Raw genomic sequence first — 17410 nt, 5'->3', positions numbered from 1 at the left:
GCACTCAGTTAAACACTCAGTGCATCTATAATGCATGGTCAGACATCATTAGACACGAAGAGGTGCTCACGCTCAATGTTTTTCTTTTCTTAATAACACTACATACTAGAATTACCGACAGAATAGAAACCGCTGCGGAAACAATATCTGCCACAAAGAGGCAGATTAAAAATGTTTGCTGAATGACCAATTTGTTTGGATGCGTAGTAAGAAGGTCCGGCAGAGGCACCCAGTTTGCCCCTCCAACATAACTCTCTATGTTAAATGCATTGATGCCCCGTGCAATCTTCCGGATCCTATCTGGACAGCTGCTTTTTCTGGTGGAGAGTGGATCGAGGACTAACCAGTAATCACCATTAATTTCATCTGTACCCCAGCCGATAATGACTACACCGTAGGATACATCTGCATAGAAGTATCGTCTGTTTGGGAAGCCTGTGCTTGTGGTGGGATAAGAAGAGGGCAGAAAATCCTCTTCTGTGGTGTGCTTGCAAGAGTACCAATCACTGTTAGGCTTAATTCCTGCTATAACAGGACCATTGCGGTAAATTTCCCACATTATCTCTGACGGCGATGTGACGGCTCCCAAATATCCTCCAATTGGGTAATAATTTGTGAAAAAATATCGACGTGAGGCTTGGGCAGGCACTGAACAATATCGTACATTATCACCGGGCCTGGCAGGATAAGCATCGGTGGTTAAGATACCATAGGTTTCTGCAAACAATCCCACCCCTTCAAAATAGCCACCCGCGCAGCCCTGGCCGTACTGGCTGCAGTCGAGGACGTGGCGGGCGGAGAGGAACGTCTGCTGCCCGAGCGGGTCTGTCCGGTTGCTCGCGACCATCACGCGCGCCATCATGGCCGCCAGCGCCGCCTCCACGTAGCTGCTGTTGCACCCCCGGCCGGGGGAGGCGGGCGGCGCGGCCGGGAGGAACGAGGCCCCGCCGACGTCCCCCCACGACCAGGCCGCAGGGGGCGGGTCTCCGTAGTGCATGTCAAAGCCCTGTGGGGACCCATAATCACTCGCAGGAGCGTACATATGTAGCCGCGTGAGGTCCTGACTATTAATATTTGTTGCGTTTGGAACCAAGGGCTGTATCAGAGCAGCATATAAACAATTCTGATATCTGCTCTTTATACCATCTTGGCGGGCCCAGCCATGCCCTGGTTGGCTTTCGCTACAGATGGACACTGTCTTTGCGTGTCCCTCAGACGATATTGTGACTGTCTTACTTAGGAAAAAATAACGCATGCCTTCGATTAGGATATCGACACCAGCCATGTACACGGGGCTCCACCGCCCTGCACGACCTCCACTTGTGTACGCAATACCCTTTGGCAGGAGGGTCAAATAAATCTTGTCTCCGTCTTTCGGGATAGACGTTTCGCACTCGAGAGTGTCCGTAGTAACTTCAAATTGGCGCGATAGCGTAAAACTCCATAGCCCATAATACTGATCCTCAAGGCAGCGCACGGGTGTATTCGATAAAGCAAGTGCTAAAGCCACAAATATCCACATGAGCGCTTCATGAAGAATTTCCAATATTTTTTGATCATTTACTTTTATGTGTTTCCGCAGGAGCTAGCATCTTAGCGCAGCGCTTGTATCGGTCCTCGCTGATGAAGGGAAAAGGCATGGCTAAAGCGTGCTCATAGGCGCTCCTATTGTCTCTATCGACTATGTCATTTTCGCGATCCTTCAGCAAGCGCACGCACTCGGGATACCCGGCGCGAACAGCTATGATGAGCGCAGTAACATCCTGACCATCACAGTATCTAGATTCTGCCAAAAGATACTTTAGACACTCTATGTGGCCCTTTTGAGCCGTATACATAAGGGAGGTCATCATTCCTGAGTTCTGGATCCCCATCTCGCAGAGAAGAAGCTTAACGCAGTGCAGGTTCCCTCCTCTTGCTGCGCGCATAAGCGCTGTGTCATCATACCAGAGCTTTCCGGCCTCGTGCAAGTACTTCTTGACTCCTTCTGTGTCCCCGTCCCACGCCGCTTTCATCAAGTTAGTACGCTCCGCTACTACCTCTCCTTTCCGCTTCTTCACTGAGACGCAGAGGTTGCGTTCCACTATGCGCCTGCAAAGCATCGGCAGCACTAGATAGCTCTTGTGCTCTATTCCCAGTTCCATCATTTGGCTCGCATGCAGGTCAAATGTATCCATGTACCTCCTGACTCGAACAAGACTGTTGTCAATGATCGCCTGTTTTAGGGCATCCAATGAGCTACCCTCATCTCTAACCCTATCACATCCTTCTTCCGGGCTAATAGCAGACAGAGAGCTTGGGGTATTCTTGAAGATGTGTGGGAACCTCTTTAGAAGATGGGCTCTTGTCGTCAGAAATGGTTCCTCGTTGCACAGGTCTGCTGCTGATGGTCTGTCAAGAGGATCGAATGCTAAGCACGAGCTAATAGTGGATAATAAGCAGTCAAACATTACAACCTCTTTTTCGTTGTTCAAAGTGGGACGGATCATGGACCGAATGCCATCAATAATAACGCTAACAGCCGCTGCTATATTGTCTTGATCCATGCTGAGGTTTGGAGGGAATGCTGGAGGCGCCCCTGTGAGCATATACACAGCAAGGCTACCGAAGGACCATATGTCTGTCTTCTCATCCAGTGGAAAGTCCTGTATGCCTTCCGGGGACATGAATCTCCTGTCTCCAAAACTTGGGCTCATTAAAGAGACCGCCGTTAGGGCGCGACAGAACGCAAAATCGGATATGTAAACAAACCCATCTTTGTCCAGTAATACGTTGCGTGGTTGTAAATTCCTATGAATTATCAGGCCTACGGTCTCATTCGGATCGTGCATATAGACGAGTCCAGTAAGTAATTGCGCCAGTATTTCAGAGGCTTGCGAAGGCGGCAATCCTTCCCTGCCCGTCTGTGAAACCAGAGTCTCTAGAGAGCAATGGTACATAGGAGATTCTACTGTAATCAGGGCAGCTCCGGGATCAAAGCTAACTGAGTTGACTTGGGCTAATGCAAAGCAGCTTGCCTTTGCACAAGCCTGGTATTCCACTATCAACTCCTCTCGGCACCCGATGGGCACTGTTGCTATAGAGAGAAGCTTCACAACTACAGGAGGAGCATCTGTTGAGGTATCTGGGGATATTGGAATAGCTTCATAAGTTAACCCCATCAGGGTCCGTGCCAGTAACCTACTATCCCTATATTTGGAGGAATCTGGTTGGATTTGAAGCAATGTCATTGAATATTAAGTGTTGGTTGCCATTTTGTTAAAATTGCAATTATTAACATATTGTACGTGTCACATTAGAGTGTAAAAATTAAATGGGCCTTGTGAGCGCGCAAAACCTGCAACCAGTCCAGCTCGATGCATCTGAGAAGATCGTTGCCATCCACCCTACGAACACGGATGTAATGGTGCTCACACAGAAACCTGACCCGGGCTCCCAGGCGCGCGATTATCTCTCGTCATCCTATCTCCTGTACTCTCTTGTGAATCAGGAGCCTGTTTTCTCTTTCAAGGGTCTTCTTCTGTTTGTTGCATCTGATATGTCCAGAATTGTTCGATTTTCGGGGCATGCAATCTATGACTACGAGCAGGAACCGGCAGATACAAGTGGTCGTGTCGCCTACCGTGTGAAGAATAAGATTCGCGTTGGAACATTCATACCGGCTATTGGTGCCATTGCAAAGAGTGAAAAGGATGGAAGGGAATACTTCGTCTATGCTGGCCTCACCACACGCAGACAAGCAGATACTCTCTCATATTTCCACCAGAACGACCACTCCAGGCCTGAGAAGGTCATGCACATGTACTACGGCTATGCGATCATCGACCTGCAGTCTCCAAAGGCTGCAGAGAGCCTTGTACGCACGTGCATCCTTCCCATTAAGCGCAGAAACCAGATCTTTTCTATTAGGCCCAATGTGGACGCCAACAAGCTCTTTATCAGCTACATAAACTCAAAGAGCCTCATGTTAGAGATAGCATTAGATTTGGACAAAGGATACAAGATGTACTTTAAAGATGAAGATACCCCTATTCAGTATGCCCCTAGCGATGATAGCGGGCACTTCATTTACCCCTACCTCCTGCAACCCGAGACGGCCAAACATACCATGCACCAGAACATCCTGCACATGTCCTCAGACATCACGTTTATTAGAATCTCTCGGGACTCGTTGTTTTTGGACATCATATACAATCAAGTAACCAGGGAGACTCTTTGGCACCTTTTTGCTGTCGACCTGGCGGCTTCGGCGAGCTCAACCACGCAAGCCACAGAGAGCATGACGACTGAGGACCTGAATGCTTCCTCGAACACAGTTACCTACGGAACCTACGCCTTTGAGATAGTACGGAACGGCGGGGTATTTCCGTTCCTTCCTAGTGGCTCCTTGTACTATCACGACTATAGCACAAATACCCTGCAGTATATCTCCAAGAAGAAGATTGAGAAGTTCATGCATTCAGACATGATCGGAAAGTGTGCCTGCAAGTGGAACACTGAGGAAATCGCCTTCTTCATCAACACTCAGGAACTAGCTATGGGAACCGATAGGGTCGTACAACTAACAGATGACCTCTTTAAGCTGTACAAGCACACTGCTAGAAAGCTCGTTCCGGCACAGGATGCCCTTCAAGGCTCGATGACGGGATTCAACATCAATACTACGTATGCGCCAAATGTGCTTGCTATGAGCGCTCCACAACCATCACATGAGCTATTGCGCGAACTAGGAGAGATGAAAACAGCGACCAAGAATACAGATGAAGCACTAGAAACGATTAAAAAAGAGCTGGAGACTCTGAAGGAAGTGAAGGCCAGGCAGGGCGATGATCTGGACTCCCTAAAAACAGCGATGGAGGCTAACGATGCAAATTATAAAAATATCTACGACGCAGTGGAGGAACTAAAGGAGAGGCAGGAAGAGCTTCAAGCTGCTGAGTCCTTAGCAAGTGGTACTCTGGATCCGGAGCTGCTCGAAAAGATCCACGCTGCTGCCGATATGGCACAGCAGGCAGATCTCATCCGAAACCAAGTTCTGGAGATGGACGGGAGGATGGCTGAAGTTGAGACTCAGGCGGCGAAGCTGGCCGCAGAGGTCCAAGAGTTAGAAAAGAATTACGGTGAAGAGCGTGCGAGTGCAGCAATGCTGGGAGATTCCGAGGCAATTATGGCTATTGTTAGTGAGGTTAAAGGTGATGTGAGTGCCCTCAAAGATCAGGTAAGGGATCAAGGAGAGCACATTGCGGCCATTCAGGATGATTATAACGGATACAAGGAGGCCGTTAACAATAGGTTTGTCATCCTTGAAGAGACAGTTCTCGAGATTCAGCGCAATATACCCATCGAAGATGAGGACTCGTTCGACTTTGATCCGCACTCAATAAGAATTGACGAGGAAGGAGCGGATGATGAAGCCCAAGAGAATAGAGTACGCAACAAACTCTTGACGGATAATGATGACGATGATGATCTAGTTGGGACACCTAATGTGCAGCAGATGAGAGTTGTTCCTAAGGAGCGGGTAGAGCAGATACCTCCTGTTAGTGAGAAACTACCAGTTCAAGATGCGGAGCCCATAGAGCCTTTGCAAATGCATGAACGGGTCCAAGAGATCCAGAGTCCTCCGAAGCTAGTGAAAACTGAGGTAGAAGATCCAGTAGAGCACTGGGGACCGGACTTGGTAGAACGTTTACCAGATGTTCCTCCCAGTGATGATGGCGACGAGCCACCAATCTCTTCCGTAACCGAAGCCGCACCAGTGGCCACTACTACCTTGGATGCTTTTAGCGATCTTGATTTGGTCGGTTCACCAGTGGAAACAAAGCAAGGCTCTGCACCAGCGACCACTGAACCGCAGAACTCCAACACCATGCAATCTCCTCAAATAGATTTTGAAGACCTAAGTGTTGGTGGCTGGACGGGATCTCCCGATCCTAAGCCATGCCTAGAAACGCTGCCGAATCCATTGCAGAGCCCGGGAGACGAGTTTGAGAAGCTTACAAAAGACGACTTCGATCTCGGGGAGAGTGCTACACTCAATCCAAATGCAGAGGGTGATGCAGGTCAAGACGTCGACGATTTTGCGGGTGATTTCGACGATTTTGATATTTAATCAATCTAAGGTTAAAGTGAACCACCTTTGAAACGTAATTAAAATGAGCGGCGCCGGATCCGATATTTTCACAACCTTGGGCTTCTTTTCTAGGGCTGTGATCGTTGGAAATGAAGTGCTAGCGCTGGCAATGGAGCAGAAAACAGATTCCATTGCCGCAAGCAACATCTTAGAAGGCACAACATACTCTTCTGCAAATAGTTGCAGCGTTTGGGCATTACTCGAGAAAAAGATGGCCTTTATATCTCCGGGAACGCTCCTCTATCACGATGTCGACCTAAGGAGCCTAGTCCTGGTGTTGGGTTCTACGATTCAGTTTTATGAACGCAAGGCGGAGGAGCAACTAACGTATGCTGCAGTTTCGCGTCACAAGGCAGGCGCTTTTATCCCTGTGCGTGCGCTCCTTGTGGAGGAAAACGGTGACAAGTTGCTTATTTATCTTGGTTTGTCTAACCAGCGAACGCTAACGGAGTCGGCATCATCTCTTTACGTCTCCAAGACAGACTACAAATGCCCCGGACGTCTAGCAAGAATGTTTTACGGATGTTGTGTCTTTAATCTTACAAAGAACCAGCTGATCAGTGAGCGGATCACGCCCATCAAGCGCAAAAGCCCAATCTTAGATCTTCTCTATGATGCCCACAATAGCACAGTTGTTATTAAGTACCTAAACCATTCTGCAGAGCCGCTTATGCTTACCATAGACCTTAACAACTCGTACACTCTTGTGGCACAGCAGGGTAAGAATATTGAGTATACCACGTTCGATGGAACGCCGGTGTTTCCTACCAGGTGTCCACAAGATCCATCCGATACTATTCACGCCAGTTTTATCGGCCCTGTCTCAAAGCCCGAGGTTAGTGCAACACGCTTGCCTCTTGGGGACGGAATAACCCTCGATCTGCTCACCTGCAACGTGACATATGAAACTATCTATCATGTGTATACTTTGGACCTGACGCTTTCGACGACCGGAAGTGCTGCTGCAGGCTATTCCACAGCTCTTCAAGACACCCTGAAGGACACTGTAGGATTCTTGTCTCCAGACAATAAGGTGCTCTTCTTACATGATAGGATCACCAAAGCCCTGAGGTATACGACAGTTAGCGAGCTCCGGAATAGAGTTCGCATGGCACTGAGTGCACATGCAATCTCTCCGTGGTCTGACGAGCACAAGGCCTACTTTGAGAGCTTTCCTGTTGGCCAACATAGCGGTGCTGTGGAAGCCAGTTCAGTAGTGGTGACAGCAAAGGAATACACTCAGTATCGAGTCCACCTAATGTCTCTCTCTCCCAACAATGCAGCCGCACATACACTGCTCTCTCTGACTCGGGAATCTGCACTAGAGCATGCGGAGAAAACCCAGGCCCAAGAAGATCTCATTAAGGCAATGTCTAAGAGGATAGAAGAACTGGAAGAAAAGCTGGAGAAGAGCCTTAAAGCCAGTGGCCCGACACGTGCAAACCTAACTGAAATGCTAGAGCAAACCCAGAAGCGCGTAGATGACCTAGAAAATATGTTTGTGAACATACAGGAGGATGGAATCCTAGCCATTCCTGGAGCTGTAGAAAGTATGTCCAACAAAATAACAGCGCTTGAACAGCATGAGAAGGACCTCAAGAGTCTGGTTACGCTGAATAACAGTATAATCCAAGACAAGCTTTCAAAGGTTGATAGTCAGATAGCCGTACTTGACCAGAACATAGACGAGGTTAGATCATTGGTCCCAGTATTCGATGAGAGCTTCTCAGATGACGAAGTTGCAAGCATAAAGTCTCCATCCGAACCTAATGACGAAGTTGAAGGGTTTACCAACAAGCTTGAAGCAGAGCACCTTGTCCTGCCTTTTAGTGATATGGAGTTCGAGCCCAACAGTGTGGCTCTTCCTTTCTGTGCAAGTACTGCTGGTCAGATTGATGCAGAAGATCCTGCCAGTCTGCTCACAACTGCAGATTTATGAGCAGCTTTTGTGCAGCGAGCAACGTACGGATAGAATCCTCTTCTATCTAAGAATTCGTTGATGTATTCTGTTGCACTAGAACATGGCACTAGTTGTAGCGGTTGTGAATTTTCAGAAAGTGGCGCACTTTCCCTTTTCTGGCAAGCAGACACTTTGAATCTATACGAAGACGGTGCAGTTGCATGGCTCTGAAGTAGGGTGCCGGATATTGTAAGCCTTTCTCTAACTTGAGGACAAGATTGGTTAGCTTTGCTTCTTGGAGAACAGTTTGGCTTCAAATTATGGTTATGCGTGCCCTTTTCTGATGAGTGTGGAGCTACTGCTGGTTGATTAGAATATACCGATGTGCATTTGCGTACAGAATACTGTGAAGGAAAAGATGTCTTGGTTTCTGTGGGAGGTTGGTTAGCATGAGAAACAGCTGTGGGCCGCTTGCAGTGCACTGACTGATCCATTAACACGTGATCTGCGACATACTGAGCTGGTTCAGATGCATCTGAATGCCCCATAGAATGTGTTGAAAGATCACCAAGACTTTCTACGAGTGATATTTCGGTGTTCATTGACGGAGTGGCTAAGCAAGATTCATTAGGTGGAGGAGACGCTCCTAGGGGAGAGTTAACTTGTAGGAAGAATTGAGCCGGAAGTTCATAGAGCGGCGTTCCTAATGCGTGTGGTGATTCACGAGGAAGTCCCAGTGAATAAACAATTGATGATCCTCTGCTGATAGTATCTTTAGCCAAACCTTGCGCAGTATGCACTGATCGTTGGCTAGTGTAAGATAAAACTCTGTTATTGTGGATAAAATCTCTATTTAGGCAGGAAGGGCTGGGGGAACGTGACGATGTGGGCGTCGCCAGTTGTCTAGCACTGTTTGGTCTCGCCTTGGCACTGGATAAGGGACCAGTAAGTGCATCGTTTAGGCTGGGAATGGCAATAGATTTAACAGGAGCCGCACTAGTACGCGAGACTTTGAAGCTGGACGGAGGTCGAGAATACGTAGACAGTATGACCTTTTCTGTTATAGGACTACATGTGCTAACAGTACCGATAGATGGCGATGAGGTAGCATATTCTGGCGTCTTGACATCTTGCTCGACAGTAGAACCCATAATTAAGCGATATCCAAAGAGATCTACCAAAAGAGGAGATCCAAAGTCTGTAATAGAATTCTCGTTTTGCTTGTGAGAAAACTGAGAAGGAAGCTTTCTAACCTCGGGAATACTGATTTGACAAGAGCCTCCTCGAGGGGTAAAGGAAGTTCCTGTCAGCGAAACGGGCATGTTTGATGCCCGTCGCACCTTTTTTGGTGGAAATGCACGCAGGCTATAGAGTGTTTGAGAATGCTGTTCTAAGAATTCTTTAGAGACTGCTAAGTTATCTAATCTGGGGAGGGAACTGTTCATTGCGGATCAAGTTTTAAATTAGTAGCCACGAGAGCCCAGAATGAAATGGAAATGTGATGAGAAGCACGATGGCTCATATAAAATCAACTAGGACAGGTGTGAGGTCATATTGTGCAAAAAGTGAGGACTCTGTGGAGCTCAAAAGATAAATATTTCAAAGATATAAGGCTTAGTGCTGCACAAGGTGCATTGGCGCTATGCTTTTGTTATGCTTTTTTCAGCTATTGATTGCAGAATATTTATCAGCTAGATGCTTTTCGGATCAGTATTTAGGCCTTTGGTCCTTTACTATTGCCAAAGATAGACACTTGAAAAGCAACGACTATGTGGGTTGTAATTCGAGGGCGTCTCTATCTTCCCGAGTAACCTTGCTCAATGTCACACTGATGGATAATGGTGTGGCCCAGAGTCAGGGTGGATATACAGGAAGATGGACACCCATAGGCAATCATGGCTTTGAACTGCGTATAGCAACAGATGTCTTCTACGTTATTTCAGCCTTTTCTGCTGAAATATACAATGACACACACTATAAAGTGAGCTCACGGTGCGATAAGATTCACTTTGGGTGGCGAACAACTCAGGGAATACAGCCTCTATCCTTCTATTGCCTTACGGGCTCGCTCATCAAACCCTTGATTAACTATAATGTAACAACTCACTATGTTCAGAGGGACGTTGCTTCCGAGTTGGATAGAAAACCAGCTCTAGTACCTAAGCAACGTCCTTCTTCGAAGAGCAGGTCTGCAAGAAAAGCAAAGACAGCAAGCTTTCTAAACGCAAGTAGCTGGAACCTCCAACTAGGAGACCCGCCCCCTGCGGCCTGGTCGTGGGGGGACGTCGGCGGGGCCTCGTTCCTCCCGGCCGCGCCGCCCGCCTCCCCCGGCCGGGGGTGCAACAGCAGCTACGTGGAGGCGGCGCTGGCGGCCATGATGGCGCGCGTGATGGTCGCGAGCAACCGGACAGACCCGCTCGGGCAGCAGACGTTCCTCTCCGCCCGCCACGTCCTCGACTGCAGCCAGTACGGCCAGGGCTGCGCGGGCGGTACTCCCTTCGAGGTCGGAAAGTTTTCAGAAGACTTTGGTATCTTTATAACGGACTATTACATCCCTGATGATCAGGGGGGCTGTGTGGCAAACAGGACACGTAGACCGGAAGTGCGTTACTATTTCAGTAATTATGGCTATTTAGGCTCATACTATGGAAACACCAATGCACAGGATGATATCATCTGGGAAATCTATCGACATGGACCTGTCGTTGCGTCTGTTTATGCAAATGCTGATTGGGATAACTGTGATGAAAATTCTACAGAGGACGTACGCTACGTTGTAACTGAGGACGACAGCACATCGTTGGAGGACTATTCTAGCGCATCTGCGAATCGCTCTCTACGCCACTTCTATGCTAGCAACACAAATCACACCGTGCTGATTGTGGGCTGGGGAAGTGACGAAGTCACTGGAGACTACTGGCTAGTTTTGGATCCTGCCAGGTCTAGGCGTAACACCTGTGGCGGACCTCTACGTAAGATCTCTCGGGGGGTGAATGCGTACAATATAGAGGCCGAGGTAGTCGTCATGTACTGGGCACCATACCCTGACTTTCTACACCCAGAGGAGTACTTTCTTACGGTACGGTGCTCCACTATTGTTCTCATGGCGATCTTGCTTCTAGTATTTTCGCTAATCAGCATCGTCTCTATAGGAACATATATTTGTCTAAGGATCCGCGTGGAAAAAGAGCACAGAAAGTGCATTTCTATTTCCGACTTAGACGCGCCTCAGAAGGTTATGCCTTTAATTCCTTCGGGCCAAACGGAGATCTCTACTGACACCTCTTCTGTACTCTTAGATAGTGTCACACCTAACTGTGAACAGGAGGAGAGTGAGGAGCTAAGCATGCTTTCAAATCCATGAAGTAAATGATTCCACAAGTACAATTACAAAACAGCCATGGATTTGTTTATGATGAAGGCGACTCGTTTAGCCTTTTCTGGTGCCTATGGAGACACGTTTTCAATAGACGATATTGCACGAGACTTTGAAGTGTACTTTCTCCAACCCATTTCACTTACTTATGGAAAGCCAGGAGTTGACTTCGTCGAATTTCGCAACTACCTCTCCACAAAAGACAAGATCTCAGTGATTTACATAGAAACATACACCCTTTCAGAACCGTCAGACGAGAAGGCCCTGCTGCAGACTGCAAGGTGCATCGGACGAACGCTCAGGCAGCAAGAGCCTGCTAAGGTAACCGATATCCCATTTGCAAGAGTATACTACACCTCTGACCTCTCAGTCACTACAATGGGACAGACCCCTCTACGATATCTTATGGATATGGGCTACCGACCTATCTTTCAAGTCATTCGGCGAGGGATCCGGTTCTCAGACCTAGGGCAGCCATCCATAGACTTGTACCGCGATTTCATGGTTGAGGTATCGTATATGACCACAATCAGATCCATCTTTATGGTGCCGTTTGTATCTACTGAGCTTACCTCTTTGCTGAATACTTCTCTGGTGGAGACCTTCGAGCTGTCCAACTCTCCCGAAGAAAAGACGCGCCAGGAGCTAGAGGCAGAGATAGAGAAACGCCTGCAGGATAAGCAAGAGAATGGGGCCTTGCCTAATCTCAGTCTCTACAAAATCTTAAGCCCCTTGCACAATAGCTTGGAGGCCTTTGAAATAAATGTTTGGACTGTCTGTAAAATGGACGAGGCAAGCGCTATGCGTGGAGCAATTGAGCGGGTCTGTGCGAAGATTGAAGGCATCTATAGCGGGCTTCTCTTTGCAAATCCCTTGGAGCTGTAAATGGATAGCTTAAATCATAGAGGCATGTATAATTATACCAAAATTAATTGCAGAGTTCTCCTTTTTCAAAAAGCCTCTCTGTAGGTAGGGCCGATGAGCTATTTTGTACCACTCTGACCGTGAGGCGTATGCCTAGGGCATGGAGAAGAGCAGACTTGAGGCCTGTTCCTTTACTCAATTTTGTGGCATCGCACACAACTTACTTTTCTGGCCAGATGGAGCAGTTCCTGCTAGGCCTTAGGAGGCCGTCTGTCGGGCCAGAGGTTTACGAGGAAGACGTGGAATTCCAGCTTATCGATATTTTAGAGGTTAATACCCCTGTGCAGGGCCTCCCAGCCCACAAAGACGGTCAAAGTTGCAAAAAGGCGCTTTTGTCCACGAACTATGTTCTATTCGGCATTACGCGTGAAGGGCAGAGTGTCAGCACTGTAGTAACGGGCTTCAAGCATTATCTGTACGTCGGGACCGATACATTCCTCAACCTATCAGAGTTGGAGTTGAAGCTTTCTTCGCACCTGGGCTTTGATGTCCTTGGGTACACACCGATAACATCTATTGTTCAAATGCCAAGTACTTATCGCTCTATCTATGTTTTCCGCATACAGAAGAAGCACATCTACAAGATCAGCTTTGCCGACAAAAGCCTTTACTCAGCCATACGGGGCTTTTTCTTAGACAGTAACATATACAATGGAAGATACGGGCTTCGAGCGAATAAGTTTGAGCTTTATGAGGCCGACCTAGACCCAACCGTCCGTTTCATGGTCGACACACAGCTTCGAGGATTTGCATGGGTCCGCATTCCAAAAGACGCATATAGCCCCTTGCCATCTGATGCACCCAAGCCTCTCCAAACTACGATGCAGATACAGTTGCAGACAGAGTACTCCAGTCTCGTTGCCTTAGACTATAATGACCCCCTTTATGCTGTTAATGCCCCGATCCGGGTGTTATCCTTCGACATAGAGAGTGTCTCTCTTCAAGGAGGCTTTCCAGACGCAGCTTCTGATTACATAATTACGATATGTTCCTCCTTGTACATTTTGACACAGTCGACAGCTGACGCGCCGCACGCAAACGTTGCCCTAGTTCTGAAATCGTGTGCGCCAATAGTTGGCGCTGATGTCTTCTGCTTCGAAACAGAGCAAGAACTCCTATTAGCCTTCAATTACCTCATCCAACTCTTTGATCCGGATCTTTTCACAGGATATAACATCGATGGCTTCGATTTCAGCTACATCTTCAAGCGCGCGGAGGTTAGCCAGGTGCTGGTGCAGTCGTTGCCAGGGTCTATGGGAACGGATCAGCTACTCAGTAGGATGGTCAGAAAGGGATCCTCTGCTTATGCGTCTACACTTCCCAGAGCTTTGTCGTCTCCCATGACCATAGCTGTCTCGCACCTCCAAAGCAAACAGCTAGGAAAACGTGACACATATGAGATTGAGTGTCCTGGGCGAATATCGATGGATATCTTGCCTAATATAATTCATGACTACAAGCTTCGGTCGTACACCCTCAACTCTGTTTGCGCACGCTTTCTGAATGAGCAGAAGGACGATGTGCACTATAGCATGATTACACCATTATTTATGCAAGATGAGTACGGCCGTCGCAGAATCACTCTATATTGTATTAAGGATTGCAAGCTACCGCTTAAGCTTATGGAGAAGTTGATGATACTGGTGAACACCATTGAGCTATGCCGTGTTTCAGGGCTGTGCGGCAGTCTTCTTCTATACTCTGGGCAACAGATACGGATCTTGTCTCTTCTGTATAGGTTTTCGGCCGCAGAATCATATTTGATTCCTTATCGCATACGTACTGGTGGTGGGTACACTGGTGGATTTAGCGGTGACTCCGAAAGTCTTGAAGGCGCCACTGTCCTTAATCCTAAGCGAGGTTTCTATTCGGACAAGCAGCCTATTGCAACCTTAGATTTTAATAGTCTATATCCCACAATCATTATAGCACATAACTTGTGTTATAGTACGATGATCTCTGACGCTCCAGACATGGATTTTCTTGTACAAACCTATGCTAACTCACAAGGTAAAGAGCTATCCAGTGAAGCTGCGTCGCTCTATAAGCAGCAGCTATCCTCGTTACTTAGATTAGAAGGCGCTTCTGTTTCCGCTACTATTGATGAGACCAATGATAGTGACGACTCTGACGACAGCGATGATTCCCCGAGACACCTCGCAGCCAAACCCTCGTCTGCACAGAAGGAGACTGCCACCCTCTGTCTCAGTACTAGCAACGAGCTCATCACAGTTACGCCCATTAAGGCCCGGTTCTTGAAGAAGACCGTATTTCCAGGGATACTCCCCAAGATTCTGCAGGTTCTCCTAGATGCACGCAAAAGAGCCAAGCAGGACATGAAGAAGGCAGTTGATCCCCTTGCGAAGGACGTTCTAAATGGAAGACAATTAGCTCTCAAGCTAATCGCAAACTCTCTCTATGGGTTCACTGGCGCATTGAGCTTTGGGAAACTTCCATCCCAGGAGATCTCCTCGTCTATCACAGCCTTCGGGCGTGAAATGATTAACCATACCAAAAACGTAGTTGAGGAGCGATTTCACAGAAAGCAGCCAGTTATTGAAATAGATATTACAGACAGTATTTACGCGACTGATGCTTTCGTGAAAAAGTGTCTCTCGTATTGTGATGCGTCTGTCGACCAAATGAGAATGGCTTCTGAAACAGAACCGAGCCAGGATGAGAGGTCTGCTTCCCCACCTGCTGGTCTCATGCCATTATCGCTACAACAGAAGCTTCATCCTGTTTCTTCTCCTCTCTCCCTCAGCCCGCCTCTCTTGGCCCCAGATGGGCGAATTTTTTGTCCAAAGCACCACAATGTAAGCTTCAATGCAGAGCGAACCAGAATGTACTATCGCGTTGTGCACGATTCAGTCGTTATATATGGTGATACTGACTCTGTAATGGTTAAGTTTGGGGTTGACAATCTAATGGAAGCAATGATGCTCGCTAAGTATGCATCGACCTATGTCACCCAAAGCTTCATTAGGCCAATCAATTTAGAGTTCGAAAAGGTATATTGTCCATATCTATTACTAAACAAGAAGCGCTATGCAGGTCAGTATTGGACAAATCCGTTCAAACCAGATAAAATTGACTCTAAGGGTCTGGAGCTGGTTCGACGAGATAACTGCCGGCTGGTGGTAATAGTAATGGAAAAGATCCTGGACGTCCTTTTCAACTACTCCGACCCACAGAAAGCGATCAGCTATGTTAAGTCTGTTGTGCACGACCTCATATCCCAGCGCATTGACCTTTCGCTTCTTGTTATAAGCAAGGCCCTGACCCAGTCAGTTAGCTCTTACACAAACAAGCAGCAAACACACGTGAACCTCGCGATGAGGATGATGGAACGCGATCCTATGACTGCACCCAAGGTCGGAGACCGAGTTCCGTATGTTGTGACCCTCAAAGACAAAGCATGCAAGCTCTATGAGCGCTCAGAAGACCCCGCATATGCAATAAGCAATAACCTGCCTATCGACACAGACTACTATTTACACCAACAGCTGGAAAAGCCCGTATGCAGACTCCTAAAAGATGTCTTGAAGTGTTCTTCTGAGGCCGAAGCTGCTGATCAGTTGTTCAAGGGAAAGCACTGCGTGGGTCCCTCCATTGTATTTTCGCGCGGAGACGTTGGATCTTCAATGGGGAAGCCCGACACTTCAGGTGGATCATCAAAGTCTGCTAAAGCAACAAAGATGCCGAAACAGACCGGTATAATGGGCATGATAGCTGGTAAGAAAGTTGCCAAATGCATGTATTGTAACGTACGAATAACCGATGGAAAGCTATATGAAGATGTAATGCTCTGCAAACCATGCCTTCTTGTTAATAGATTATCCCTATATAGCCGTCTGCAGAGAGAGCTACTCTTGGCAGAACATCGATATCGCACAGTAGCTGTGGAATGCATGTTTTGCACAGGAGAAATAAGCTCGCACACCGGGGACATCGAGGACGGACTTATTCCGTGCTCCAGTAGCGATTGTGAGCTCTTCTATGCGAGAATAAAGACGCGACTAGATTACAAAGCTTTGCGTGCTAAGTTCGATGCATTGTCTAGCTTTACATGGTCATGACTGCCCAGAATTGTGGACGATTGTTTGAAGCAGCATATTATACATTTCCTTCCTGAAGGTATCGTGAAAGAGGCAATACTCTGCATAAGCTTTGCACTTATCTATGTCCCCCTTGATGTGGTCTTCCGACGCCAGAAGAAGGTATGATGCTGGCGGTCTGATGTACACATCCTTGATCTGATTTGCAGAAGGTGCATCCAATTGCTTATGGGGAGGGAGAAATGAACACCCATCCTGTTCAAGGGATAAAATGACATACTCAACGAGCTCTTGCAGCACCTCTGGAGGGAGTATGTCAACCATCTTTATCAAGAACTGCCACAATGATTCCGAATTGGGATCAAGTAATAGCGAGAGTCGCAAGAAGTCGAGGCACCTCTGCACTTCATGGTCAAACATGGTGTTGCCAGCATCAGATGCTTCCGAGCGCATCTTGTGAAGCTCAAGAGCCAGCTGATGAAGAGCACTATGATTAGAGCAGTCCTTGTTGAGAAGTGCATACAGAAAGGAAAGATCCACGCGGTCAAAGAGGTTTCGCTGATAATTCCAGACATGAAAGTTTCTCGGATCTTCGCTCAGCTTCGCTGCAATAAAATAATGCTCCTCTTTCTTAAGTTTTTCTACCATCTCGGGGTCGTCTGCAAGCGCAAGTAGTCTGTGGAAAACAAACGCCCGGTGCTCCCACACAGGGTAGATCTTTGGATTCTTCTCCAAGGCCTTTGCTGTTATATGGTGCTCTCGAACTAGAAGGGTAAGTTCATTATCTGCAGATTGATGGGAGGAGAGAAAGTCGCGACGGTAATTCCAAAACGTGTATGACAGCGGGATCTTAGCAAGCAGGTTCAAGACCTGAGTGGCTGCTTCATTGCTCATATCACCTTTCCTCCTTAAGAGTAAACACGCATCTTCAAGAGCACGGACCTCTTCCACGCCTTCTGCGGATGCAGTGGGATCCTTTATATTGTGCATTTTCGTTTTGGAAAGATCAAATTGAGCAG

At 47.6% G+C, this 17410-nt stretch overlaps 9 protein-coding genes across 9 annotated transcripts; 5 read left to right on the top strand and 4 right to left on the bottom strand.

The window, feature by feature from the left end:
* Positions 1-25: 25 nt before the first annotated feature.
* On the bottom strand, positions 26-1522 carry GL50803_0028651 (Dipeptidyl-peptidase I; the record flags this gene model as incomplete). The annotated part of the gene is made up of 1 exon (XM_001707830.1): positions 26-1522. The coding sequence occupies one exon, from the start codon at positions 1520-1522 to the stop codon at positions 26-28; it is 1497 nt and encodes a 498-aa protein (XP_001707882.1).
* A 34-nt stretch (positions 1523-1556) lies between these two features.
* On the bottom strand, positions 1557-3230 carry GL50803_008856 (Kinase, NEK; the record flags this gene model as incomplete). Its single annotated transcript, XM_001707831.1, has 1 exon — positions 1557-3230. One exon carries the CDS (start codon positions 3228-3230, stop codon positions 1557-1559), a length of 1674 nt encoding a protein of 557 aa, XP_001707883.1.
* Positions 3231-3313: 83 nt separating this feature from the next.
* GL50803_008855 (Flagellar exit site protein) lies at positions 3314-6112 on the top strand (the record flags this gene model as incomplete). The annotated part of the gene is made up of 1 exon (XM_001707832.1): positions 3314-6112. One exon carries the CDS (start codon positions 3314-3316, stop codon positions 6110-6112), a length of 2799 nt encoding a protein of 932 aa, XP_001707884.1.
* A 43-nt stretch (positions 6113-6155) lies between these two features.
* On the top strand, positions 6156-8072 carry GL50803_008854 (uncharacterized protein; the record flags this gene model as incomplete). The annotated part of the gene is made up of 1 exon (XM_001707833.1): positions 6156-8072. The coding sequence occupies one exon, from the start codon at positions 6156-6158 to the stop codon at positions 8070-8072; it is 1917 nt and encodes a 638-aa protein (XP_001707885.1).
* On the bottom strand, positions 8021-9478 carry GL50803_0016677 (uncharacterized protein; the record flags this gene model as incomplete). The annotated part of the gene is made up of 1 exon (XM_001707835.1): positions 8021-9478. The coding sequence occupies one exon, from the start codon at positions 9476-9478 to the stop codon at positions 8021-8023; it is 1458 nt and encodes a 485-aa protein (XP_001707887.1).
* Positions 9479-9675: 197 nt separating this feature from the next.
* Positions 9676-11397, top strand: GL50803_0022553 (Encystation-specific protease; the record flags this gene model as incomplete). Its single annotated transcript, XM_001707837.1, has 1 exon — positions 9676-11397. The coding sequence occupies one exon, from the start codon at positions 9676-9678 to the stop codon at positions 11395-11397; it is 1722 nt and encodes a 573-aa protein (XP_001707889.1).
* A 36-nt stretch (positions 11398-11433) lies between these two features.
* GL50803_008909 (uncharacterized protein) lies at positions 11434-12294 on the top strand (the record flags this gene model as incomplete). The annotated part of the gene is made up of 1 exon (XM_001707838.1): positions 11434-12294. One exon carries the CDS (start codon positions 11434-11436, stop codon positions 12292-12294), a length of 861 nt encoding a protein of 286 aa, XP_001707890.1.
* Positions 12295-12509: 215 nt separating this feature from the next.
* GL50803_0035094 (DNA polymerase delta, catalytic subunit) lies at positions 12510-16412 on the top strand (the record flags this gene model as incomplete). The annotated part of the gene is made up of 1 exon (XM_001707839.2): positions 12510-16412. The coding sequence occupies one exon, from the start codon at positions 12510-12512 to the stop codon at positions 16410-16412; it is 3903 nt and encodes a 1300-aa protein (XP_001707891.2).
* GL50803_0016675 (Protein geranylgeranyltransferase/Protein farnesyltransferase) lies at positions 16407-17381 on the bottom strand (the record flags this gene model as incomplete). Its single annotated transcript, XM_001707840.2, has 1 exon — positions 16407-17381. The coding sequence occupies one exon, from the start codon at positions 17379-17381 to the stop codon at positions 16407-16409; it is 975 nt and encodes a 324-aa protein (XP_001707892.2).
* Between the last annotated feature and the right edge of the window lie 29 nt (positions 17382-17410).

The sequence above is a fragment of the Giardia intestinalis genome, chromosome 1 (genome assembly GCF_000002435.2).
Source record: "Giardia intestinalis strain WB C6 chromosome 1, whole genome shotgun sequence".
NCBI classification, from domain to species: Eukaryota; Fornicata; order Diplomonadida; family Hexamitidae; genus Giardia; species Giardia duodenalis.
Note: the sequence above shows the minus strand (reverse complement) of the source record. Positions and strands in the feature narration are given on the sequence as shown.